General features: G+C 40.9%; 3 protein-coding genes across 5 annotated transcripts in view; 2 read left to right on the plus strand and 1 right to left on the minus strand.

Moving 5' to 3' along the window:
* p3h2 (prolyl 3-hydroxylase 2) overlaps positions 1-2,958 on the plus strand; it is a 55,082-nt gene extending 52,124 nt beyond the window's left edge. For both annotated transcript variants that reach the window (XM_028443480.1, XM_028443481.1), the window contains exons 10-15: positions 152-247; positions 383-533; positions 667-784; positions 864-939; positions 1,550-1,690; positions 1,866-2,958. In XM_028443480.1, the coding sequence (XP_028299281.1) occupies positions 152-247; positions 383-533; positions 667-784; positions 864-939; positions 1,550-1,690; positions 1,866-1,958 (675 nt within the window). In that variant the 3' untranslated portion in view covers positions 1,959-2,958. The remainder of the gene's footprint in view (positions 1-151; positions 248-382; positions 534-666; positions 785-863; positions 940-1,549; positions 1,691-1,865) is intronic.
* Positions 2,959-3,895: 937 nt separating this feature from the next.
* On the minus strand, positions 3,896-10,877 carry ccdc181 (coiled-coil domain containing 181). Its single transcript, XM_028444937.1, has 6 exons — positions 10,715-10,877; positions 8,516-8,626; positions 7,178-8,161; positions 6,889-7,035; positions 6,203-6,360; positions 3,896-5,232 (listed from the first exon to the last, which is right to left on the minus strand). Exons 2-6 carry the CDS (start codon positions 8,615-8,617, stop codon positions 5,061-5,063), a joined length of 1,563 nt encoding a protein of 520 aa, XP_028300738.1. The 5' UTR covers positions 8,618-8,626; positions 10,715-10,877; the 3' UTR covers positions 3,896-5,060.
* Positions 10,878-11,299: 422 nt separating this feature from the next.
* Positions 11,300-27,221, plus strand: cpox (coproporphyrinogen oxidase). Of its 2 annotated transcripts, XM_028444495.1 has the most exons (7): positions 11,413-11,971; positions 19,799-19,942; positions 20,016-20,126; positions 20,226-20,367; positions 21,701-21,919; positions 22,088-22,192; positions 26,744-27,221. In XM_028444495.1, exons 1-7 carry the CDS (start codon positions 11,413-11,415, stop codon positions 26,826-26,828), a joined length of 1,365 nt encoding a protein of 454 aa, XP_028300296.1. In that variant the 3' UTR covers positions 26,829-27,221. The 2 variants fall into 2 exon arrangements, with proteins under 2 accessions (XP_028300297.1, XP_028300296.1); XM_028444496.1 differs by lacking the exon at positions 26,744-27,221 and having other exon boundaries at positions 11,300-11,971; positions 21,701-21,990; positions 22,088-22,194.
* The last annotated feature ends 187 nt before the right edge of the window (positions 27,222-27,408 follow it).

The raw sequence follows: 27,408 nt of genomic DNA on the forward strand, positions 1-27,408 counted from the left end.
AATTAAGTTATAATCAAAGAATTTTATTGATTTTTTTTTAATGCCAATTACAATTACAAAGTCAATCATCAGAACTCAATTACAATTCACTTACATCATAATTGTAATTAATGATAAAATTCCAGGATTACACCAACCCTTTTCCTTCCAGGCTGTGACTATGGCAGGGGACGGCTACAGAGGGAGGATGTCTCCTCACACTCCCAATGAGAAGTTTGAGGGAGCTACGGTGCTAAAAACTCTGCAGGTGCATTACACAAAGAGAAGATTACAAGTTTATTGAAGCAAACAGGTGTCGAATGGAAGTCGGATTTAAAACCCTTCATGGTTGTCAACTAAATTCTCTCCACCTGTTATGTGTTATATTTGCTGCTACGCACAGTACGGCTATGAAGGCAGAGTCCCACTGAGAAGTGCTCGTCTGTTCTACGATGCCAGTGAGCGAGCGAGACGCATCATCGAATCCTATTTCATGCTGAACTCCACTCTGCATTTCTCCTACACTCACCTGGTGTGTCGGACGGCTATCACAGGTGTTTTAAACACAGGAAACATCGTTTTTGTAGACATACTGATGCATTTCATAAAAACGCATACAAACGTGTTAAATAAATGTTTATAGTATTAATACTGATCATATTATTGTACTGTGTGTGATTTTGTCAGGGCAACAAGATCACAGGAATGACCTGAGCCATCCAATCCATGCTGATAACTGTCTGCTGGACCCTGAAGCCAATGAGTGTTGGAAGGAGCCTCCAGCTTACACCTACAGAGACTACAGGTCAGTCTATTATTTACAACTCTACTCAGTATTTTACAGTTAATCATCATGTGATCTCATTTCTCTTGTTGTTTTTCAGTGCACTGTTGTATTTGAACGGTGATTTTGAAGGAGGAGAGTTTATATTCACTGAAATGGATGCCAAAACAGTCACGGTGAGATCGCTTTTTTGAAATATAAGATTTGCCTCTATTTAAAAGGTTCAAAGCCCTTTTGTGTGGTCTCAGAAATCAAAGCATGGGATGTAGACCAGGTCCAGCTTTGCCCCAACAGATGGTGAAAGTTTGTTTCTGATCTAATGCCCTCATTATTACATAGACGTGTAACATGCAATTAACCAATCAGAGGCCACGCTTTACACCAGTGGTTCCCAACCTTTTTCAGGTCGTGACCTCATTTTTGTATCACAAAAACCCTGGCTACTGTTACACATACACAGTAGCCAGGATTAGTGCACAAAGTGCCAACATGTTTTTATACTGTATTTTATTTGAACTACATTTACATTTGAAAGAGTAAAAATATAGAATACAGTTGTTTGAGATTGTGTGTAGTGTTTTCATTTGCAAAAGTAACTTTTTTATCAATTACTAGACATTTCAGGTGACCCAATTTTAATTCCAGGTGACCCCGAGGTTCTTTGAGGTTATTTTTTTCTAAATGAAAAACCTGTCACAGAATGTCCTAACCTGGGATTAAATATGAATCTGAAAAGTTACGCCCACTTTTGACCCCCTGCTTCATGGTTGATCTTCTTCTACTCAGGCATCTGTTAAACCCAGGTGTGGCAGGTTGGTGGGCTTCTCGTCAGGAGGCGAGAATCCACATGGCGTGAAAGCCGTGACCAGTGGACAGAGATGTGCTGTGGCACTGTGGTTCACCTTGGACCCGCTCTTCAGGGAACTGGTAAACAGCATCAGGATCATTAAAAAACCGCAAAGATTCTGTAATTTTGACGATTAATTTCTTCGCTGGTTTCACTACCTTGAATATTCTACCGCAACAACCTTCTAGTATTGGCAGATTATCAGTTTAATCCTGTTAATTCCTTTATTTGATTTAATCTCACTTTGTCCTACAGGAGAGGCTGCAGGCAGATGAGGTGATCCTTGCATTGGACACACAATCAGTTTGGGGTCACGGCCTAAACATCAACCCTAAAGATGAACTGTAGTAGCAGAGAAACACTGTCACTCCCCTTTCACTCCCTCGAAGGAAACTAATTTTAAACTATTTATTGAATATCATTTGAATCAGAACATCTCTATTTTTGTACTGTTTGAAGTGCAACGTAATGTAATGATGTTTGTATGTGGTCAGTTTGTTGTTGTTGTTGTTACTCTTTGATACTTGAGTCCGTCTTTAGTTTCTTTTACAGCGTCTGGATGCACTTCTGTGACTTATACTGAATCACTAAAACAGGTTTATATTATATGAGGATCACAATGAAATGAAAAGTCATAAAACATTAAGTTATAATATACAATTTTCAGCTTTAAATTACATGTGCCATCCTGTTCCCAGTAGTGGTACATTATTACTGGACAGTGCACTGTTTTCTTCATGTCAACATTGGGGGAAATACGCATTTTTTGTCATTTTTTTGTTTTTTTTTTTGGGAGTCATTTTTTTATTTTGATTGCTTAATATTTAATCTCAGTGCACTATTTTCATGTTCCTGTGTGTCATATCGGACACTAGAGATGCAGTTTATCCCTCCTGTGTCCACCCGCTGTATGATTTTGGTTCCGTCCCTTCAGGACTCAGAGAGCCTAGTACTGGTTTACATGTTTGTTTTTGTTTTTATCACACGTACACAAGACGAGTGTGTGTCTATTTGTTTTTATTTATGTTGTTTTAATATTAGACAGCTGTTGTCTGCATTTAATGTCAGGAACTTTTTTCATAAAAGATGCAAATCATTCCTGTTTCAAGGAATACATTTTTTTTTTTTTTTTTTGTACGATCTGTAAATCTTTACATTTGTGTGGATGAAACAGGTGAGAGTTTAAAGTCGTGCACTGTAAATGATAATTGTATTGTTTTAATTCTCTTGTTTAATGTGGTTGGCCACTTTTGTGTCTCTGAAGTGTATAGTGATGAAATGCTGTAGCACTCAAACGTGTATGTGTAGATGATTATAATTTAAAAATATATTTCACACTATTATAAAACGTTGTCTCTTTGTTTTATTTGTTTGCATCATACAGGAGCTTTTCATGAAAACAGAAACATGATTGATACAGAACAGTTGAAAGATGTGTTTTTCAAAATTGCCCGTCATGTTTTGTTATTATGGAACAAATAAAAAGGTATTCAGTTTGAGCTGCACATCACTGTATCTGAAGTGCTATCAATAGTAAAGTGCAATTACTTGTAGAAAACATCAAAAGCTAAGCTCCTGGGAGAAAAAAAGCACTAAAATATATATGATATAATACTTCAATGAATCAAACTTAGTGTTACTGTTGCAGTAATGTTATTACAAAAGCGGATTCATTGTTGGATTTAGTAAGGCAACTTATTCTGACTATTTTTGTTTGTTTTGACTACTTGTTTTAAAAAGAATTGGACTTTTCTCTAGTAAGTGTTAAAAAATCGTAAATTCAAAAGTAATTCAACTGACCGGTGATCATTGTGATATACAATTATTTTACTAGTTAACAACACTACATTCACACAGACAGCACAGGAGGATATAAAGAACTAGAAGTAAAAACACTCACCTTTGTGGCCTATATACTACAAAGCTGGATTTCCTCATCGCGCTAACTTCCAGGATTTATTTTGTGTGTCCTGTACTACGACGCTGGTTATCTTCTTAAGGAGCTAAATCACCATGGTAACTTAGGCTGAACGACTAACCTGGTCGGGACCTAGTTTTTGTTCTTGCTAGGATATGAGTGAGTATGAAAGCCCCGCCTCTTGACCAATCAGTTCTCTGAGAAAATGACCTGCTCAATGAAAGGTGGATCATTCTATGAACACGTCGCTGCGTGGATCTGATCTGACAGGAGAGAGAATATTTAGACATCAATGCAATCCTTTCATTTTCCTGATGACATCCTATAGGAAATATATAGATTTTGACCTGATAGGCTGACCTACATTAGTCAGCTTTCAGACCCATAAATTAATTAATTCATGTATTCTGTAGCAACGTTGAGTCCTGTAAGATAATACGTGCTGTATAAAATACAAATAATGTCCACCTTATGATTGTAGAGCTGTATGAACACTGCATCAGAGCCACAGACAGGTCTGTGCCTACTTGGTAAAGTGAAACTGATCAATGTCCGTTTTGTATAATCTCACTAATTTAAACATTAACAATTCCTGCATGCCTTTCTTCCTGCTTTTTCTGAGCAACAGTGTTGTTTTTGGTCTGAATTATTGATTTTAAATCTTCGCATTTTTAAAGAATGATTCTGACGTAAGTCTGCAAGGTTTCTCCGTGTTTTTAACTGGTCTGGCGCTTTAATCTCCACCCCTGTCACTGGAGCGCACACTTAGCCGGGCTGAAATCACTTGAGTTAAGACAACGTGTTTATATCCAGCTTCCTAGTACAGCTGTTCTCAGAATGTTTGGTTCGGTCAGGGGAGTCAAACTCATTTTAGTTCAGGGGCCAAATAAATACAGACCAGTTTAATCCCAAGTGGGCCGCAGGTTACAGGCGGTAAAATTAGAAACGTTATCATTCATGTGCTTTGGTTTGCACTTTCACCTATAATAGTATTTAAAGTATAAGGCTCAGACAATATCCAAGCCATAAGTGACAGATGAATTGAATGAAATTTAATTTCCTTGATTTTGTGACCGAGTTTTATTTAATTTGGGGACATTTTGGGGAATAATTTGAGGAAAATTGTAGCATATTTGAAAAATGTAGATCATTTATAACAATTTAAAGTTCAAAATGACTGCCATCATGTGATATAGGCATTGGAAAACTGTGAGCCCTGGAGGAAATGTGCAGCTTCATTGAATTTGGGTATTTGGAGGAACTGAGATATCTGCAACTGAATTAGTTGGTGATTTATACAATGAGTCATGTTTTCACTGTTATTTTTTACTTTCTCCTGCGGGCTGAATTTGGAGCTTTAAAGGGCCGGATTTGGCCCCTGGCCTTGAGTTTGACACATGTGGGTTAGGTGACGCCCGCTAACAGAGAGATATCCCAGATATACTTGTCCAGCTTCGTAGTACAGGCCCTTGAGGTCTTAGTTCTTTGGATATATTTAATAATCTTTTAGAATAAATGGTTTTCAGTTTGGTTCAGAAACTATAGGCGAGTTGCTCAGTGAACCTGAATGGCTTGTTTTCATTGGCCGTACAGAGCAGGTCCCTCATGCGTCGTGCACGCCGTTCCTCCAGCACCAGCCTGCGTGACTGCTCTCGTGCTACCTGCTGCTCTACTCGCTTCTCCAAACGCTTTCGCTTCAACCACCTAAAGAAAGTAGAGGAAGGCAGTGAACCTCAGTGCCGAATTCTTGCTAATAACATCCTACAAATATTAACTTGCCAGTTTTAGGATGTTTTGCTTCTCTGTAATTCAAACACCCACTGGGATTATCTCATTTCATTTCATGTATTTTCATTCTGTCATGGTAAATATCACATTTTTTTTTTTCTCTCAGCAGGAATATTGAACGTTACATTCCATGTTTAAAAAAAAAAAAAAGCAGGGAGAAGAAAAAAATCTTATATAGCCTGAACCCTGTGCAATCAATTGGTCTGCCATGTTTACACTGAGATAATGATATTACAGCATTATTGAAAAAATAACAAATAAATAATATATTATCAAATTCAAGGACTGTCAGCACCAAAATAACGCTCTAAACACCATGTTCAAATTCTCTTAGAAGTCTCTACTTGTACATTCCTTTAAAATGAAATACATTCAAACTGCTTTTTATATAACTTTGGTAAAGAATTCCACATTTTGACTCCAACAACAAAAATGCACATCTGCTTTAAGGTTGTTCGTGCAAACTGATGTTTGAAATAAAATTTCCTTCTGTGGTTTCCATCCACTAAACTAAAAACAAACAACTTTTGTTAATGTTCTGGTAATGCTTTCATTATTATTATTATTATTATTATTATTATTATTATTATTACAGTTTCAACGGTAACCCCATCTATGTTCAGATATATTCTCGTCTTGTTTTATTTAAATTTAAGGACTTGTTTTCATCAAACCATTTTTTTCAAATTATTCACCATTTCATTTCCGACACAAAGCCAAAGTTCATAAATCTTCTCCAGAGCAAATTATAGAGGGAGGGTCAAATTCTCCAATTCTCTACAATAAAGGTAAATAATTGTATTATTTTGAAGACCCACATTATACAGATTATTTAGAAACAATGTGGCTGCTGCAAAAGCAAGTTTGAGTATAAATGTAAACCCACAGTTTGAAGGCGCGCTCACACTCCTCTCTGCTGTGCAGGAGGTACCCGCCGTCCTCCTCCAGCCTCTTCAGCTCCTCCAGCTGCTTCTCTCTCTGCTGCTGCTCCTGTTTCCTCTGAAGCCACATTTTAAAGGCTTCCTCTGGGTCACTGCTTTCTTTCTGTACGATCAAATAGGAAGCAAAAACGAATGGTTTTTAAAAAAAAAAACAACACTGATTAATAATATCAAAAAGAATGTCTAAGCCAAATCTGGCTCTTTAGATCATCCAATTTGGCCCGCAGGAGAACGTAAAAAAAGACAGAAAATACATGAATTATAGTGTAAATAACCAAATAATTCAGTTGTAGATCTCTCGGTCCTTCTAAATACACTAATTCAATGAAACGTCACAATATTTGGAGGATGGAAATGTTCCCATGCATGACTGCAGTCATTTTAGATATCAAATTGTTCAAATAACTAAATTTTCCTCAAATGGTCACAAAACCAATGAAATTTCAAAGAGAAAATCCTGCTCGGACTGGTGTTTGTCACTTATTGCCTTACATACTTTATGTATCATGTATATGTTGAAGTGCAAACTCTGGGACATTAATGTTGAAATTGCTCGTTTTCCCTTCAGAAATCTGTGACCCACTTAAGATCTAACTACTTTATATTTGGCCCCTGAGCTAAAATGTAAAACCTTGGAATTCTCTCTCTCTAGATCCTGAGCTCGGTGGATCCTTCGCTCCTCCTGAAGCTGTAGTCTCTTCCTCATCAACCAGGCTTTGAACGCCACCTCGTTTTCCTGCCTCTTCACCTGCTCCTCTTCAAGTTTCCTCTGCTCTGCCTGACCAGTGGATAAAAGTAGACATCTGTCAGAACAACTGGAACACAGAAGTGCAGCCTACAGTTTCCTACACCAAATCATTTTAATCAACTGATTGAATATAAAATGTTTTTTGTCACTGTTTAACAACCACATTCTTTACCTCTCTGGCCAGCTTCTCCTTCCGTTCTCGCACCTTTTGCAACATCTCTTTCTGCTCCGGGGAGAGGGTGTAGGTGGCCAGGCAGGTGCCGGTGGCAGACTTCACCCGTCGCCTGCTGTCATTTATCTGGCTACGTCTTTGGAAGTAGCCGGCGGAGCTGGGCCGGTTCCTGGGCTGTGATGGAGGTCGGGGGGCTCGAAGGTGGTCAACACTTTGGTGGATGGAAGAAGAGCCAGAATGAAGGCAAGCAGAGGACATGAACCTGTGGATATTAGTTGAGTTGGCAGTCTTTTTGTAGACCTGGGGGGAGGAGCCTGAGCCGTTGGTGATTGGAGGGAGAAGTCCTTGACTCTCTACTTCTTTCAGGCTAACTAGGTCAAACTTCCCATCCTTTTCTACTAGAACCCTGCCCTCCCTTAGGCCCTGTGCTCCTCCACTGCTCTGCTTAGCTCTGCTGGATCCTCCACAGTCTTCCCTATCTTCACGAGGTGAAAGTTTGAGCTCTGAGAGCTTTCCTGAGACTTCAACATCTACCTGATTATCCTCAGGTTGATTCACATCTTCACCTGCTTGGGCCTCAACACTGGTGTTTTTATCAAAGTGCAGCGGAGGGACAACCAGGTCCACTAAAGTCTCTTTAAACTGCAACCTTCTTCGTCTTGTCATATCAGGTGCCTCCTGGTCCTGCAGCTCCCGATTGGCCTGCTGAATTTTCTCCTGAATGTATTTCTTTTCCTCATCGGTCTGGTCGTTCATATCAGGAGGAGGTGGAACAATAGAAGGCGACGTGCTCAGGCTGTCGCTTTCTGAGTCATAGTCCAATGGGTCCATTGGGGGAGGCCACCTGTCTTCATCTTCATCTTTCTGCTCTGGTTTTTTACCTTTCTTTACTTGTTTGCTGCCTTTATCTTTCGATTTCACTCCTTGTTTTTCATCCTCCAGTTCTCTGTCAATTTCTGCCTCTAAATCCACATCATCGGGACCCTGTGGGACAAACGGCCTCTTCAATCATTGAAAAGGGTTTCAGTGTAAATGAAAAGGGGATCGGTACATACGAGACACGCTTTGTGACAACTGATCTGTATACATTTGTTCATTAATATTCTATTAACCAAGGAAACAGTGAAAGTATGTCACACAGCATCGGTTTCACGTGTTAACAATGAGATTTGCATGGTCAGATACCAAAGCATCACTCCAGAAAGGACTGTTTATCAAGAATATCAACGGCAAAGCAAGTACGCCAATCAACAATAGCCAAACCTAACATAGAACAAAGTCTGTTTGGAAATAAAGCCGAGGTTTGTAAAGTATTTGTGTCTCAAAAATGGAGAATACCTGCTCCTCATTTTGACTTTCCTCACTGATCAGCCAATCCAGATCCTTCTCAAAGTCATCCTCATACTCCTCCTGAGACTTTGTGGGAACCACTTCACTCATAATCTACCACTGTGGAAGGAAAGCATGAACAAACAGAAAAGCACGGTGTTAGTTGAACCAACATCAAGAAATTTCAATTCATCAGAAAAAACATCTTGACAATGACACATAGAATAATAATTTAGAAATGCTAAGAAATCCAAAGGTTGAGAAAGTCAAAATTTGACAATGACTCGGCTGGTTTTATTACTGCAACAATCTATTATTATTACATTGTATCAACCAAATATCCTGTTTCTTCAAATGCACATTTGCATTTATTGGAAATTATCTGCATATTCTTGTCCATTCAATTCTGAACTCTGTTCTTGCATGAAAAAAATTAAATATAAATTATAGCTGCTGCACTGCACTAAAAAGGGCCAGCCAATTTTAGGTAATTCTGAGCAACATTCTGCAGTTTGGAGGAGGAAGAAAAAAAATAATTTAACATCAGTAGAAGCTTGAACTCACAATTTCTGGCAAAAGAGATGATCCTTTAAATAACAATTATTGAATTAGTAAGAAACAACTCTGTACATGTGTTTAAAACGTCTTCTAGCTTATTCTGTTGTTATTTTATTTATCCTATGTAAGGTGATCCTGGGTGACTTGAAAGGCGCCATCAAACAAATAAAATGTATTATTATAGGAATTATACAGCTGCAATAATTAGTCGATAAATCATTGTCGACACGTAATTTAATCCACAACTATTTCATGATAGAATATCTGCAAATTGACTAAGCCAGTCACCTGTGTGCAAGACAGCAGCTGTTAGCGTTTAAAGGCAGATATTAAATGACAGTCAAAAATGCAGTTATTAAGAAAAAAATCCAAAATACAGAAATTGCATCTCGACATCATGGAGATGTTGGTAATTTGTTTTAAAATGTATTGACTCCTTTTGTGAAAAAATGATGTTTTAAAAGGTCATTTTTGCGTTTACTCCAAAGTTTGCATGTGGGTGAAATTCAAAATGTTGAAAAAAAAAATCTGTTTTTGGGATAAAATTCTAATATTTTCCAAACATCATCTACCATTGCTCGAAAGTTTAAATAATAATATTGAAAATGTATTTAGCAAGAATTTGCAACTATATGTATATATTATCATTGACAGTAGCAAGTTTGGTGTCAATTGAGCAATTATTGTAGGAGAAGATAGGTTTAATATGTTTTAGCTATTTTTATAGAAAATAAAAAAACAGAATGGTGGTGGATATAATTTGCATAATGTTTGAGTATACCAAAGTTGTTTTTTTCAGTATATAGGCTAGATTTTGGTGAAAGTTGCATATCTGTAGCACATGTGATTGATTTGTTGTATATTGGATTTTAGAGGCTTGCTGTAGCGCCACCTTTAGGACTATTGGCCTAAAGGTAAAGAAGATGATGTTGAGGATGTGATTCTTTACCTTGGCATACTAATGTTATTATTATTTATTATTTTTGTTATTTATATATACATACATACAATCAGTCATTCCACTTCACAGAATTGCAACAGCAGGAACAAGAGTTACAATCAACCTATTATTAAGGGCAACAGTAACAAAGAAACAAAAGGAATATAAAGTGTATGTATATATATATATAGATATATTCTTTTTTTTTTATTACGAATGAGCTTAAGAGATTTTAAATAAAAAATAAAATAAAATAATTAAATAAAAATCAACCCCAATCCGAAATAATTTGAATGATGGAGTGGTGTTTTGAAATTTACATTTATGGATGTGAAACTTTCCTAATAAAATATTAAGATTAACAACAGTATAGTTTATTTTCATTAAATTAAAAACAAGGGATAATATTCTTCCCTCCAACGTGACACAAAGTTTAAAGAAGATCCACGTCTTGTGACCTTGGCATAATAATGTTTTGTTGGCACCAACCTGCTTGATGACGTCACTAATGAACTCGTGTCATTATATCCGTTTTTAGGTTAAAGTCATTCTCGACTAGTTAACTCTAGTTAATTAAAATAGCTCCAAGGCTTTAAATATGATCGTGAAGTAATTCAAGTTTGCTTTCACTATAAATATAAATATATTTCGTAAAGTGACAGAAAAGGAATAAGAAAAAGCTGCAGCTACATGGATTTAAATAAGCTCACCGTCAGCGGGTTAATGCGTCGTGTCACCGTTGAGTTAAAGGCAGAATTATAACATGTCCACCCTTCTATCGCTCCATATCAGTAGTTAACATGGTTAGAGTCGCTATGTAAGGTAACAAATAATAATCTGCTTTCCGCTCATCTGAAGCCTAAATGGTTTATTGGACCCGTCGTTATGGCGACGGTCAACACGCTTTACTCTATGCACATGCGCATTGACAACTAACTTCAACACACCTCCCACAATTTCCACAGTAAACATGAAAAATTAAATGTACACACACGAATATGTTTTCTGATAGCTAATAGACAAAAAAAATGTGAAATAGAACATTTTGACATTTTCTGATGAAGATTCACTAAACTTCATTATTTCTGTAATACTTATTTCATAAGTTGTTAGATAGTAAGCAGGTGTGCTCTTGTTTGTCCCAGCTAAGAGCGAAGACCCTGAAGGCAACTGTTGCTTCTTCTCGTGCAGTGTTTTGGGCTTTGTAGTTTATTACAAACATTTATCAAGTCAAGGTTCCGTGTCAAAGACGACATTTCCCACGATGCATCACTCTCTACCAACCCACTAGGCTGCGTGCTGACCTGACGCACAGTGACAGACAGCACGTAGGCACAAGTTGAGATAATGGTGTGAGTAGTTGGGTAAACGGGATTCATTCAGAGGACGAACTAGTTCCAGGTTACAAATGGCTACCATTGTGTTGTGTTCAATGAGTAAAACTGCTCAGGCTGCTGTGAGGCGATGCACTGGGTTACATTTAAAGAGACTCAGTGACTGTGCTTTACATGCATCTCCTCACAGCAGGTCTGCGGTGCTGTTTCCGGGAGCTGGACGGCTTCCCAGAGGCTCCGGTGGGGTCCGGTTCATGTCCCATGGGACTACCGGGGCGTCTGCAGGCGGACGAGCCCGCTGGAGAGTGCTGGCTGTGAGCGGGGCAGTGACTGCAGTAGGAGCCGTGGTTGGTATCGCAGCCAACGCTAAGCACTTCCAGCGGGCAGAGATGGCTACAAAGATCGCTCCAGCCAACGCCGTCCAGGAGTGTGAAGAGGAGGGAGACATCTTGGAGAGATGCAGAGCCTTCATGTCTCCTCCAGTGACCGACGTGTCCGTTCTGCAGAGCAGGAAGGGGGAGATGAGGACCAGGATGGAGATGCTGATCATGAAGACTCAGGCGGATTTCTGCCGAGCTCTGGAGGAGGTGGATGGAGGGACCTTCACTGTGGACCGCTGGGAACGAAAGGAAGGTGATTCTAACCCTGCTTTAAAGCTCAATGTGCAGCAGATTTGGGGTCAATTAATTCATTAAAAATATGACGTAATTGTATTTGGAAAAATCACTTATAACTAGGATAGACCGATTTGGGTTTTTTAAAGCCGATGCCAATACCGATTTATTTCCCCAACAGCCTTTAGCCGATGACGATACGGACTGCCGATATTCTTGAGCCGATACTACTTTTCGCCCTCAATTTACGTCATAAAAATTACACTGATGATAACAAGTGGTACGAGTCTCAATTTTTAAAAAAGGAACATTTATTGAAATTAACAAAGATGAGGTAGAACGACACCATGTAAAAAATATTTAACAAATATTAAAGAAAGTGTCTAGAGATATGTTAAACGTATCAATAGCTCCTGGGACTGTGTCTAAGTTTCCGGACTTTTTTTACAAAAGCGTAATGCGCCACACTCAAGGTTTTTTCCTTCCGCTAATGTGGGTTCGAATCTCACTTTTGTCATATATATTTTTTCATTTTTTAAGATACCTATTCAACAAAAATAAACATTTTAGGGTATTTCCTGGGTTAGGGTTAGGGGGTAGCTAAAAATAAATATGAGCTAAAATACAACTGACGGAACTTTAGGTCACGTGGTGCACCTATCACGTGATCTAATCTGGCCAATGAGGGACGCTGCGTATGCATTGAATGGCAGTCTATGTAAACGTTTAACGTATCCATAGCCATGGCCAATATTAAAAACTGGTGATGTAGAACAAGAACAAGTAAAAAAATATTTCTGTTCTTTGTAAATAATGTGAATCGCCAAACGCAGCAGCCCACATCGGCCGATACACGTAAAAAACGCCAAAATCTATCACTATTGAGTTCAGATAAGTAACTTTGTAATTGTAATTGGCATTGAAAATCTAGAAAATCCATCAGTGCAAAGGCATAAAGATGTAAATATATTTTTTATTTTATTTTTTTCTGAGATAAGGCTATCATAAGACCCCAAAAACTAGTTCAAATATGATGAGCACTATATGTAAGGCTATATACAACCCCTGGTAAAAAAAAATAATTATGGAATCACCAGTTTTGGAGGATGTTCAGTTGTTTCATTTTGTAGAAAAAAATGAGATCACAGACATGAAGTCATTTAAAATGGCAGCGTTGTGGCTTTAAGAAACACTAAAAGAAATTAAGAAAAAAAAATGATGGTAGTCAATAACAATTGCTTTCTTAGATCAAGCAGAGGGAAACAAATATGGAATAACTCAGTTCTGAGGAAAAAAATATGAAATCATGAAAAATAAACAGACAAAAAAAAAAAAAACACGGCAAGGCAAATTTATTTGTATAGCGCATTTCATACTCAAGGCAACTCAATGTGCTTTACATGATAAAACATTCAATTGTTTAAAATCAATAAGAACATTTAAAATCATCAGTAAAATCAATTAAAATCATCAGTAAAATCATCATGACATCAACAACATGACTAAAAATCTCTCTCTCAATCATATGCAGTAGAGAAAAAAAGTGCCTTTAACTTTGATTTAAAAATGTTCACATTGGATGCTGACTTCAGCTCTGCTGGCAGTTTGTTCCACTTCTTTGCAGCATAACAACTAAAAGCAGCATCACCATGTTTACTGTGAGCTCTGGGCTCCACTATCTGACCTGTGTCCATAGATCTGAGAGACCTGCTGGGTTCATACCTGACTAACATGTCACTGATGTATTCTGGACCAAACCCATTCACAGATTTATACACCAGCAGCAGAACTTTAAAGTCTATTGTGAGGCTGACTGGGAGCCAGTGTAAAGACTTTAAAACTGGAGTAATGTGTCTTTGTCTGGTTAAGACCCGAGCTGCAGCGTTCTGAACCAGCTGTAGCTGTTTGATGCTCTTTTGGGGGATTCCTGTCAGAAGACCATTACAATAGTCCAGTCTGCTGGAGATAAAAGCATGGACCAGTTTCTCCTGATCTTTCTGAGCCATTAAACCTTTCACTCTGGAGATGTTCTTTAGGTGGTAGAAGGCTGTTTTTGTGATAGATTTGATCTGACTGCTGAATGGAAGATCTGAGTCAATCAGAACACCAAGGTTTTTTACTTGGTCTTTAGCTTTTAAAGATCGAGACTCAAGATAATTGCTGACAGCTGTCCTCTTTTCCTTGTTACCAAAGACAATCACCTCCATCTTGTCATGGTTTAGTTGAAGGAAGTTTTCACTCATCCAGCAGTTTACTTTTTCTAAACAGTCACACAACACCTCAATGGGACCATAGTCATCTGGGTTCAGTGATAGATATAGTTGTGTGTCATCTGCGTAGCTCTGATAATCAACCTTACAGTTCTGTAAAATTTGTCCTAAAGGAAGCATATAAAGGCTAAACAGAAGAGGTCCAAGAACAGATCCCTGAGGAATCCCACAGGACATTGGTAATCTGTCAGATTCAAAGTTTCCAATGCTTACAAAATAGTTTCGCTCCTCCAAGTATGACTTAAACCATTGCATTACTTTTCCATTTAGTCCAACCCATGTTTGCAATCTGTGCAACAAAATTGTATGATCTACAGTGTCAAATGCAGCACTTAGATCCAACAGAATGAGAACAGATACTTTTCCTGAATCAGTGTTCAACCTTATGTCATTGATCACTTTGATCAGAGCAGTTTCAGTGCTGTGATGAGAACGAAAACCTGACTGAAATTTATCAAATATTTTGTTGAATGTTAAGAATTGACTAAGTTGGTTGAAGACCACCTTCTCAATGATCTTGGCTATGAATGGAAGGTTGCTGATTGGTCTATAGTTAGTCAGTATAGAGGCATCCAGTGTTCTCTTCTTTAACAGAGGTTTCACAGCAGCTACTTTCAGGGATTTTGGTACGGTGCCTGATTGGAATGAGCAGTTAATTATCTGACACAAATCAGTGACAATTGACTTTACAACAGTTTTAAAGAAGTTTGAGGGTATTGTGTCAAGGCAACACGTTGATGGATTCAGCTGCTGAACATCTCCTCTATTGTTTTTGGGTTCACTGTAATAAACTCTAACATTGTAGTTGACTCATCCCTCAGTGGTTGAAGCTGTTCAAGCTTTTTGTGATTTTGCTGGTTTGTTCTGATGTTTGACCTTATTGATTGTATTTTTTCATTGAACTATACAGCAAATTCATTGCATTTTCCAGCTGACAGTAATTCAGGGGCTATCTGATCTGGGGGGTTGTGAGCTTTTCAATTACAGAAAACAACGTGCGAGAGTTGTTGACATTTTTGACAATAATTTCAGAAAAGTATTGCTGCCTTGCTTTGAACAAGCCATCATTGAATTTTCGCAGACTTATTTTGTACAGTTCTAGATGAATTTGGAGATTTGTTGATCTCCATTTACGCTCAGCTCTTCTACAGTCAGATTTCAAATTCTGCATTATCTCAGTCCTCCTCCAAGGTGTTTTCTGTGTGTTTGGTTTTCTCTTAGTTTTGATTGGAGCCACCACATCTATGACATTACAGACTTTTCTATTATACTCATCTAGAAGATCATCAACTGTCTCAGCACTCAATGTTGGTGTCATTGCTATGGCTTCCATAAACTGTGCACTTGTGTTCTCATTTATGTACCTTTTCTTTAAACACACATAACTAGGGGGAACAGATGTTACAGTCTCTAGGTCAAAAAAGACACAGAAATGATCAGATAGAGCTAAGTCTCTTACATCAACAGCAGAGATATCAACACCTTTAGAGATAACCAGATCCAAAGTGTGACCTTGAGTGTGTGTCGGACCAGTCACATGTTGTGTAAGACCAAAAGTATCCATTAAAGCATACAGTTCTTTGGCAGTATTGTCTATGTTATTGTCTACATGAATATTTAAGTCACCTGTTATTATTAAAAAGTTGTATTCAGTGCATACAACTGACAGCAGTTCAGCAAACTCATCCATGAATTCTCCAGAATATTTTGGGGGTCTATAAATGACTAAAAACAGAACTCTTGAATCACCCTTCAGTAAGAATGACATATATTCAAAGGAGATAAAATCCCCAAATATTATTTCTTTGCACTGAAATATTGATTTAAAAATGGCAGCAACTCCACCACCTTTCCTGCAAGTACGACACTTATTTAAATAAATAAAGTCTTGTGGTGCACTTTCATTGAGAATAGTATTACTGATACCATCATTCAACCACGTTTCATTAAGAAATAAAAAGTCCAAGTGATGTGTCAAAATAATATTAATTAGTAGTGACTTGTTAACAAGAGATCTAACATTAAGAAAAGCTCATTTTAAAGACTTTACTGGAGACACTGGTGGACTTTTTGGATGACATGTTATAGGAGTCAAATTTTTATCTCTATAAAGCTTTTTGCTTTTCTTTAATTTCACAATTTTACCTGTGTTACCTGTCACCACAGGAATTAAAGAAGCTGCATTAACTCCCCAAAGTACTACAACACGCTAGTACTTTGTTGCACCACCTCTGGCTTTTATAACAGCTTGCAGTCTCTGAGGCATGGACTCATAAACGAGTGACAAACAGAACTCTTCATCAATCCAGCGCCAACTTTCTCTGATTGCTGTTGCCAGATCAGCTTTGCATGATGGAGCCTTGTCATTTTCTTCCATTTCCACCACAGATTTTCAAATGGATTGAGATCCAAACTATTTGCAGGCCATGACTTTGACCCTGTGTCTTTTTTCAAGGAAAGTTTTCACAGTTTTTGCTCTACGGCAAGATGCATTATCATCTTGATAAATGATGTCATCATCCCCAAACATCCTTTCAGTTGAGGGAGTAAGAAAAGTCTTTAAAATGTCAACATAAACTTGTGCATTTATCCATCCATCCATCCATTTTCTTCCGCTTTATCCAGGGCCGGGTCGCGGAGGCAACAGTCTCAGCAGAGATGCCCAGACCTCCCGATCCACACACACCTCCTCTAGCAGTTGTGGGGGGACCCCGAGGTGACACCAGGCCAGCTCAGAGACATAGTCCCTCCAGCGTGTCCTGGGCCTTCCACGAGGCCTCTTCCCAGCCTGAAACACCTCCCGAGGGAGGCGACCAGGAGGCATCTGAAACAGATGCCAGAGAAACTTCAGCTTGCTCCTTTCGACATGAAGGAGCAGCGACTCTACTCCAAGCTCCTCTATCTCGAAGGGTGCCCCCAGCCACCCTGTGAAGGAAACTCATTTCGGCCGCCTGTATTCGCGATCTTGTCCTTTCGGTCATTACCGAACTCTCATGACCATAGGTGAGGGTAGGAACATAGATCGATCGGTAAATTGAGAGCTTTGCCCCCCGACTCAGCTCCCTCTTCACCACAACAGTTCGACATAGAGACCGCATCACTGCTGACGCCGCACCGATCCATCTGTCGATCTCACGCTCCATCCGACCCTCACTCGTGAACAAGACCCTGAGATACTTGAACTCCTCCAGTTGAGGCAAGGACTCTCCACCGACCCGGAGAGGGGAAGCCACCTTTTTCCGGTGGAGAACCATGGCCTCAGATTTGGAGGTGCTGATCCTCATCCCGGCCGCTTTACACTCGGCTGCAAACCGCCCCAGTGCACGCTGAAGGTCCTGATTTGATGAAGCCAACAGAACGACATCATCTGCAAACAGCAGATGAGATCCTGAGGTTCCAAAATTGGACTCCCTCTGGTCCCTGGCTGCACCTAGAAATTCTGTTTATAAAAGTAATAAACAGAACAGGTGACAAAGGGCAGCCTTGGTGCAGACCAACATGCACTGGGAACAGGTCTGACTTACTGCCGGCAATGCGAACCAGGCTCCTGCTGCGGTCATACAGGGAACGGACAGCCCTTAGCAAAGGGCCCCGGACCCCATACTCCCGGAGCACCCCCCACAGAGCCGGATCCTCCTCTCCAGCACCCTGGAGTAGACCTTACCGGGGAGGCCGAGGAGTGTGATCCCTCTGTAGTTGGAGCACACCCTCCGATCCCCCTTCTTAAAGAGAGGGACCACCACCCCCGTTCTGCCAATCCAGAAGCCCTGTCCCCGACTGCTGCGCGATGTTTCAGATGTTGTGCATTTATTGAAGATGTAATGACTGCCATTTCCCCAGTGCCTTTACCTGACATACAGCCTCATCTCATCAATGACTGTGGACATTTACATGTTTTCTTCAGGCTGTCATCTTCATAAATCTCATTAGAACGGCACCAAACAAAAGTTCCAGAGTCACCACCTTGCCCAATGCAGATTCATGATTCATCACTGAAGTCCACCATTGCTTTTCCTTAGTCCACTGTAACCTTGTTTTTTTCTGTTGAGGTGTTAATGATGGCTTTTGTTTAGCTTTTCTGTATATGAATCCCATTCCCTTTAGGTGGTTTCTTATAGTTCAGTCACAGACTCCAGTTTCCGCCCATTTGTTGCTCATTTGTTTTGCTGTGTATTTTTTGTTTTCAAAACATATTGCTTTAACTTTTCTGTCTTCCTTGGTCTACCAGTATGCTTGCCTTTTACAACCTTCCCATGTTGTTTGTACTTGTTCCTGATTTTAAACGCAGCTGACTGTGAACAACCAACATCTTTTGCAACATTCTGTGATGATTTACCATCTTTAGGAAGTTTCATAATCCTCTCCTTTGTTTCATCTGACATCTCTGGTGGTGGAGCCATGATTCATGTCAATCTGCTTTGTGCAACAGCTCTCCAAAGTGTGAGAACTCCTTTTTAAATGCAGAATAATGAGCAGATTTCATCTGATGCAGGTGTTAGTTTTGGAAATGGAAACTTACAGGGTGATTCCATATTTTTTCCCTCTGCTTGATCTAAAAAAGCAATTGTTATTGACTACCATCATTTTTTTTTTCTTGATTTCTTTGTGTTTCTTATCCATCGCCATTTTGCGTTCCATGTTAGTTGGTAAAAAAGAATATACTAAAACAGATTATTGTCTGATATCAATCGCAGGCCTCTAAATCGAATCAAATCTAAATCGTTTTGTGACAGGTTTTGTGACATCAGCAAATATCGAAACGTTATCAGAATGAAACAGGTGATTTACACCCCTTTGTTTAGTGTGTCTGTTATCATTTTGTGTACTTTTGTTGACATTTTCCGGTCGTTTTCTGGAGTTTTTTCTTGATTTTTTTTTTTTTTTTTAGTGTTTCTTAAAACCAGAACGTTGTCATTTTAAATGACTTCAGTTTTGTGGCATATCTGTGATGTATTATTTTCTACAAAATTAAACAACAGAATTAACAAGTAATTAAGTAAGGTATTAAAATAAAAAAGTTGATTTTTTTTTTTTTTTAAGAGGCTATGGTAAGGTTTAAAAATTTAACAATTTTTTTTTTTTTTACCTGAGATAGGGCTATAGGGGCATAAAAGTAGAAAATCTTTGGATTTTTTTTCTGAGATAAGGCTATCACAAGACCCTAAAAACTAGTTAAAGTATAAAATATACTGAGCACACTTAAACTGGGGTGAAAATGCAGTAGTGCATGAAAAACAGCAAAAATGTGGAAAAACACCCAAATTTCAGATGTAAGGCTATTTAGTAAGGCACACAAATGTTTATTTTGTATGTTTATTTTATGGCGCATGCAAAATTAGACCAAGGGTCACATGTGGCCCACGGTCCACCAGTCGCCCATGTCTGCCCTATAGTTTTGAACAAGATTTTAAAATGAACGCTGCTCTAAAGGCGTACCCTTTTTTTTTTTTTTTTTTTTTTTCAATACGTTATTCAAAGCTAAAACTCACATAATAATTAAAAAAGAGAGCAGAAGTAGTTCCAAAGCAGCTAATGTGTTTGTGTTTCTGTATGTTTACTGTGTGTGGTTGTTTCAGGTGGAGGGGGGATCAGCTGTGTAATGCAGGATGGGAAAGTGTTTGAGAAAGCAGGAGTCAACGTGTCGGTGGTTTTTGGTCACCTGACTGAGGAAGCGGCAAAGCAGATGAGAAGCAGGGGGAAAATCCTCAAAGGAAAAGATGGTGAGTCTTTATTCATTGATTTATTATATGATTTTTATTTACTTTTTTTTTTTCATTCTTTGATGTTTCCCAGGTAAACTTCCGTTTTGTGCTATGGGCGTGAGCTCCGTCATCCACCCTAAGAACCCACACATTCCCACCGTGCACTTTAACTACAGATACTTTGAGATTGAAGAGGAAGATGGTGAGCGTTCCTAACATCAGCTGTTGTTTCTTTGTGTCAGTGACGCTTGTTCCTGGTGTGAATGAATGTTCACTCTTGTTATCTGTGTGTGTGTTCCAGGAAATAAGCAGTGGTGGTTTGGGGGAGGCACTGATCTGACTCCAGTTTATATCAACAGAGAAGATGCCGTTCACTTTCACGGCACACTGAAGGAGGCCTGTGACAAACACCACCCACAGTACTACCCTGACTTCAAGAAATGGTACGGTTTAAGTCCTGTGTGTGTGTGTGTGTGTGTTACAGTGGGCGTTTCCTTGCTGAATGTGTGTGATAAGGACAAGTCCCTCCCTAAAGTCTACGTGAGCTGAAAAAACCGTTGAGTTCTGATGACACTCTGTAAATGAACAGTGAGGCTATCGTAGGGAGGGGTGGGGTTTATCAGATGATGACATTTTGAAATTTATTTTACTTAATTTTAATTTTCATGGATGATTTTTGAAAACTCCAGAATGAGAGTATTGATCCAGATTCCCTCCAAAATGCACGCCAAATGTGATTGTCTGATCCGAGGACCACATTATCAACATTTATGTTAGCATTTAGAATAATGACCGATCTGAGCATTATGCAGGAAACAACAATAGGTTTTGTCTTTTAGGCCTTTTGTGTGTTTTTTCTAATTTCTTGTCATTATGGCAATTTTTATTTTTGCCTTTTTTGAGTCATTGTGTGTTTTTGTAAAAAAAAATTGTATTATTATTGTCTTTTGGGGTTTTTTTCCTGTCATTTTTTTTTTTACATTTTTTTGTCATTCTGTGCAATTTTGTTGGTATTTTTTTTTTTTTAGTCCTTTAGAAGATGTTGTTGTTTTTGTCATTTTGTGTGTTTAAGTGTTTGTTTTGTTAGGGGTGTAAAGATTAATCTAGATCGATTAATCGATTGTTTGATCAATGATTTAGTCAAATTGATTTAAAGTATGGACATCGATTTCCATCGCTTTTTTCAAGTAAATGCCTTAAACAATCAGGCAATAAAATTCTCAAAATGTATCAATATTGTGTTTTTATTCTTTAATGTGCGAAAAAAAAAAAACCCAGATTATTGTCTGATATCAATCGCAGGCCTCTAAATCGAATCAAAATTGAAATTGTTTTGTGACGTCAGCAAATATCGAATCGTTGTTCTGATAATCGATATATATCGTATCGGAATGAAACAGGTGATTTACACCCTATGTTTATTGTGTCTGTTATCATTTTGTGTACTTTTGTTGACATTTTTCTACCGTTTTCTGTTTCTGGAGTTTTGTCTGTTATGTTGGGCTTCATAAAACTTCCAACTTCATGAATTACAATTTTTTTTGGGGGGCCACACAAAATCAGACAGAGGGCCGCATGTAGCCCCCGGGCCACCAGTTGCCTATGTCGGGTTTAAGGTCTATCTTTGGTTCAGATTTTGTCCCAATCTGTTTAGTACTTTTGACGTAATAAATAAACAAATAAATAAATAAATGGTGGTGAACGCATTCCCTCCTCGGCAGAGGTAATATTTCTGTGTGTTTGATCTAAACTCACTCCAGTTGTGTTGTGCTCTAGGTGTGATCGGTACTTCTACATCCGCCACAGAGGAGAGACCCGTGGGATTGGGGGCATTTTCTTTGATGATTTGGACTCTCCGAATCAGGAGGAAGTGTTCAGTTTTGTGAAGAGCTGTGCACGCACCGTGGTACCCTGTTACCTGCCCATCGTGTATAAACACCTTAATGACTCTTTTACTGACGAGGAGAAGGACTGGCAGCAGGTACGACGAGGCAGGTGCGTAAAAGACACCCAGACGGTGTGAAGGACGATGGTGAGACGACCTATTCTTTATCAATCAGTTACTTGTAGGTCCTGATTATAGTTTCATATACTTTAATAGGACATAAGAAAAGCTGGTGTGTAAAATATTGATCCCAGTGTGTAAATATGATTGTGCTGTAGATATGTGGAGTTCAACCTGGTGTATGACAGAGGAGTGAAATTTGGCCTGGCCACGCCCGGCTCCAGGATCGAGAGCATCCTCATGTCCCTCCCCCTCACTGCCAGGTATACGCTTACACCTTTCACCACAGCAGGGGGTCATAGGTCACTGTGGCGTCAATGAGCAAACACAGGGGTTTTCAACCAAAGATTGTCAGGTGTGCTGTGAGAAATGATTCACTTTGACCTAATTGGTCTAAAAAATATTTTTGAAAACAAGTTAATTATTGTCTGTAAATATGCCATCCATCCATCCATCCATCTTCTCCCGCTTAGCCGTTTCCGGGTCGCGGGGGCAGCATCCTCAGTAGGGAGGCCCAGACTTCCCTCTCCCCGGCCACTTCCTCCAGCTCGTCCGGGGGGACCCCGAGACGTTCCCAGGCCAGCCGAGAGACATAGTCTCTCCAGCGTGTCCTGGGTCTTCCCCGGGGCCTCCTTCCGGAGGGACGTGCCCTGAACGCCGCACTAGGGAGGCGTTCAGGGGGCATCCTAATTAGGTGCCCAAGCCACCTCATCTGGCTCTTCTCGATGCAGAGGAGCAGCGACTCTACTTTGAGCCCCTCCCGAATGACTGAGCTTCTCACCCTATCTCTAAGGGAGAGCCCAGCCACCCTACGGAGGAAACTCATTTCGGCCGCTTGTACCCGTGATCTTGTTCTTTCGGTCATGACCCAAAGTTCATGACCATAGGTGAGGGTTGGAACGTAGACCGACCTGTAAATCGAGAGCTTTGCTTTTCGGCTCAGCTCCCTTTTCACAATGACGGACTGGTGCAGACTCTGCATCACTGCAGACGCCGCACCAATCCGCCTGTCGATCTCTCGCTCCATCCTTCCCTCACTCGTGAACAAGACCCCGAGGTACTTGAACTCCTCCACCTGGGGCAGAACCTCATCTCCAACCCGGAGAAGGCACTCCACCTTTTTCCGGTCGAGAACCATGGACTCGGATTTGGAGGTGCTGATTCTCATTCCGGCCGCTTCACACTCGGCTGCGAACCGATCCAGTGAGAGTTGAAGGTCACGGTATGTTGGAGCCAACAGGACCACATCATCTGCAAAAAGCAGTGATGCAATACTGAGGCCCCCGTACCGGACCCCCTCAACGCCCTGACTGCGCCTAGAAATTCTGTCCATAAAAGTTATGAACAGAATCGGTGACAAAGGGCAGCCCTGGCGGAGTCCAACCCTCACCGGAAACGATTTCGACTTACTGCCGGCAATGCGGACCAGACTCTGACTCCGGTCATACAGGGAACGAACAGCTCCTATCAGGAGGTCCGATACCCCATACTCCCGGAGGACCCCCCACAGGAATCCCCGAGGGACACGGTCAAATGCCTTTTCCAAGTCCACAAAACACATGTGGACTGGTTGGGCAAATTCCCATGACCCCTCAAGGACCCTGCTGAGGGTGTAGAGCTGGTCCACAGTTCCACGGCCAGGACGAAAACCACATTGCTCCTCCTGAATCCGAGGTTCAACTATCCGGCGGACCCTCCTCTCCAGTACCCCTGAATAGACCTTACCGGGGAGGCTGAGGAGTGTGATCCCTCTATAATTGGAACACACCCTCCGGTCCCCCTTCTTAAAAAGGGGGACCACCACCCCAGTCTGCCAATCCAGAGGCACTGCCCCCGATGTCCACGCGATGTTGCAGAGTCGTGTCAGCCATGACAGCCCCACAACATCCAGGGCCTTGAGGAACTCCGGGCGGATCTCATCCACCCCCGGAGCCTTGCCACCGAGGAGCTTTTTAACCACCTCGGCAACCTCAGCCCCAGAGATAGGAGAGCCCACTCTCGGGTCCCTGGGCCCTGCTTCCTGATTGGAAGGCGTGTCGGTGGGATTGAGGAGGTCTTCGAAGTATTCCCCCCACCGATCCACAACGTCTCGAGTCGAGGTCAGCAGCGCACCATCCGCACCATACATAGTGTTGACGGTGCACTGCTTCCCCCTCCTGAGACGCCGGATAGTGGTCCAGAATCTCTTCGAAGCCGTCCGGAAGTCGTTCTCCATGGCCTCACCAAACTCCTCCCATGTCCGGGCTTTTGCCTCGGCGACCGCCGTGGCTGCGCTCCGCTTGGCCCATCGGTACCTGTCTGCTGCCTCCGGAGTCCCACAGGCCAAAAAGGCCCAGTAGGACTCCTTCTTCAGCTTGACGGCATCCCTCACCCCCGGTGTCCACCAACGGGTTCGGGTATTGCCGCCACGACAGGCACCGACTACCTTGCGGCCACAGCACTGATCAGCCGCCTCAGCAACAGAGGCACGGAACATGGCCCACTCGGACTCAATGTCCCCCGCCTCCTCCGAGACATGGTTGAAGTTTTCCCGGAGGTGGGAGTTGAAGCTCCTTCTGACGGGAGACTCTGCCAGGCGTTCCCAGCAGACCCTCACTATACGTTTGGGTCTGCCAGGTCTAACCGGCATCCTCCCCCGCCATCGGAGCCAACTCACCACCAGGTGGTGATCAGTTGACAGCTCCGCCCCTCTCTTTACCCGAGTGTCCAAGACATGCGGCCGCAAGTCCGATGACACGACTACGAAGTCGATCATCGAACTGCGGCCTAGGGTGTCCTGGTGCCAAGTGCAGATATGGACACCCTTATGCTTGAACATGGTGTTTGTTATGGACAATCTGTGGCGAGCACAGAAGTCCAACAACAAAACACCGCTCGGGTTCCGATCAGGGGGGCCGTTCCTCCCAATCACGCCCCTCCAGGTCTCACTGTCGCTGCCAACGTGAGCGTTGAAGTCCCCCAGCAGAACGAGGGAATCCCCAGAAGGAGCACTCTCCAGTACTCCCTCTAAGGAATCCAAGAAGGGTGGATACTCCGAGCTGCTGTTTGGCCCATAGGCACAAACAACAGTCAGGATCCGTCCCCCACCCGAAGGCGGAGGGAGGCTACCCTCTCGTCCACCGGGGTAAACTCCAACGTACAGGCACTAAGTCGGGGGGCAAGAAGTATAGCCACCCCGGCCCGGCGTCTCTCACCGTTGGCGACTCCAGAGTAGAAGAGAGTCCAACCCCTGTCGAGAAGGCTGGTTCCAGAGCCCTTGTTATGTGTCGAGGCGAGACCGACTATATCTAGTCCGAACTTCTCCACCTCGCACACAAGCTCAGGCTCCTTCCCCGCCAGAGAGGTGACATTCCACGTCCCTAACGCTAGCTTCTGTAGCCGGGGATCAGATCGCCAAGGCCCCCGCCCTGGACGACTGCCCGATCCACACTGCACCGGCCTCGTATGATCCCTCCTGCGGGTGGTGGGCCTACGGGAGGGCGGGCCCACGTCGTCCTTTCGGGCTCTGCCCGGCCGGGGCCCGTGGGCAAAGCCCCGGCCACCAGGTGCTCGCACTCGAGCCCCAACCCCGGGCCTGGCTCCAAGGTGGGGCCCCGGTAGCGCCAATCCGGGCGACGTGAACTTCCTTTGATTTTGATTTTTCATACATGGCTATTGAACCGCTCTTAGTCGGACCCGTCACCTGGGACCTGTTTGCCTTGGGAGACCCTACCAGGGACATTAAGCCCCCGACAACATAGCTCCCAGGATCTCCCAGGAAATATGCCATTAAAGCAAAACTTTAACTTGTGATATTCATCAAAAATCTCATAGAAATACACAATAAAAAACCCACCATGTGATATTTGCTCACTATAAGCACCACGTGTTTACTTTGCTGCACTTTAGGACTGATTTCACTCTGAGGAGGAACAGATGAGCAGCTTATGTTTGACTGTGTGTGAAAAACAGCAATAAAAAGAAAACAAAGGCACACAACTGGCACTCAGTTCTCATTGTTCATGTAAAAAAATTGATTTGTTTTATTCTTTAACATCACATCCCTTCATAACAGACTTTGGATCAAATGTGACACTCTTAACGTTGAACCATGCTGGACAAAATTGGATTATATACATTTATTTTACATGTATTTATTTATATATTTAAGACTCTAAAAACTAGTGTAAATATAAAGTGCAGTAAGACATGAAAAAAGTGGAAAATTAAAAATTAGAAAAAAGTGGAATAAAACAAACAAAATCGAAGGTAAGGCTATAGTAAGGCTTAAAATTTTAATTTTTTTTTTTTTTTTTTCTGAAATGAGGTTATCACAAGACCCGAAAAACTAGTAAAAATATGATGTGCACATTTAAACTAATTCAGTAAGGCATGAAAAATGAGAAAAAATTTACAAACACCAAAAATCAGAGGTAAGGCTATAGTATGGCATAAAAATTGAAAAATTTCAGAATTTCTTTTTTCTGAGATAAAGATATCATAAGACTCTAAAAACTAGTATTAATATAAAGTGCATACTTAAACTGGGGTTAAAGTGCAGTGGATTATATACATTTATTTATTATTATTAGTTATATATATATATATATAAATACAAGATAAAGATTGTTAATTGCGCTTCTTTAATGAGAAAGAAGAACTATTTAAAATATGTCTATTCAAGACACTTTGATAAGAATTATTGTATATTATTAATATAGGCAACAAAGTTCAGTTGATGGTGTGTCTTGGGATGTTTTTTCAATGAAAAGATGTACCTTTGCTCCAAAAAGGTTGAAAAACACTGCGTTAACAGACTCCACCTTCTTTTGCAGGTGGGAGTACATGCACCAACCTGCCAAAGGTACCGAGGAGGACGAGATACTGCAGGTGTTAAAAAACCCAGTGGAATGGGTGTGAGTGCATGCAGTGCTCAGGTGTCCACACCAACACGGTGTCATTTACGGACAGAGGTCGAACGAACGATATCAGCTGTTGGTTCTTTGTTTTATTCAATCTGCCTTTGTATCACATGACCACATTTTTAATGTCAGAAGTCTGTGCCAATGTTTACAGCATGACCAAATAATTTTCACTTGGACTTTGTGCCCTTTTAACGGATGTTTGTGTGAATAATAATAATAATAATAATAATTGATAAAAACTGCTTTTCCTACCAGTCTGAAGTGGCCTTACTAGAATGTTCTTTTTTTTAATGAAGCAATGAAAAGGAAAACAAGGACAAATTGAGCCACTGTCTTTATCCACTGCTGTCATCTACTGTCAGTGCAACCAACTGCAGCTACTGGTGATGTTGTGGTTGACGTTAGAGTCACTCACTGGTTTGTTTCAGCAGTCACTGGGTTAGTGTATGTTTTGGTCATTGGATTTTGTTTTTTGTTCAGAAAATGATATTAAAAACACATTTAATGAGTGGTTATTTGATTTTCATTTGAAACAATACTTTCAAAATCGGTTTTGAAAATGACAACTTCCAGTC

Source organism: Gouania willdenowi, chromosome 4 (assembly GCF_900634775.1).
Source record: "Gouania willdenowi chromosome 4, fGouWil2.1, whole genome shotgun sequence".
NCBI lineage: Eukaryota > Metazoa > Chordata > Actinopteri > Blenniiformes > Gobiesocidae > Gouania > Gouania willdenowi.

Bases quoted from the DNA above. Each gene is read 5' to 3' on its own strand.
- ccdc181 (XM_028444937.1), bottom strand. From the start codon at position 8,617: ATGAGTGAAGTGGTTCCCACAAAGTCTCAGGAGGAGTATGAGGATGAC. The intron at 7,036-7,177 runs GTAAAGAATGTG...TCCACTGGTCAG, and splicing joins AGGAGAAGCTGGCCAGAGAG to GCAGAGCAGAGGAAACTTGA. The intron at 5,233-6,202 runs GTGGGTTTACAT...TACTTTCTTTAG, and splicing joins TGTGAGCGCGCCTTCAAACT to GTGGTTGAAGCGAAAGCGTT.
- cpox (XM_028444495.1), top strand. From the start codon at position 11,413: ATGGCTACCATTGTGTTGTGTTCAATGAGTAAAACTGCTCAGGCTGCT. The intron at 19,943-20,015 runs GTGAGTCTTTAT...GATGTTTCCCAG, and splicing joins AATCCTCAAAGGAAAAGATG to GTAAACTTCCGTTTTGTGCT. The intron at 20,127-20,225 runs GTGAGCGTTCCT...TGTGTGTTCCAG, and splicing joins TGAGATTGAAGAGGAAGATG to GAAATAAGCAGTGGTGGTTT.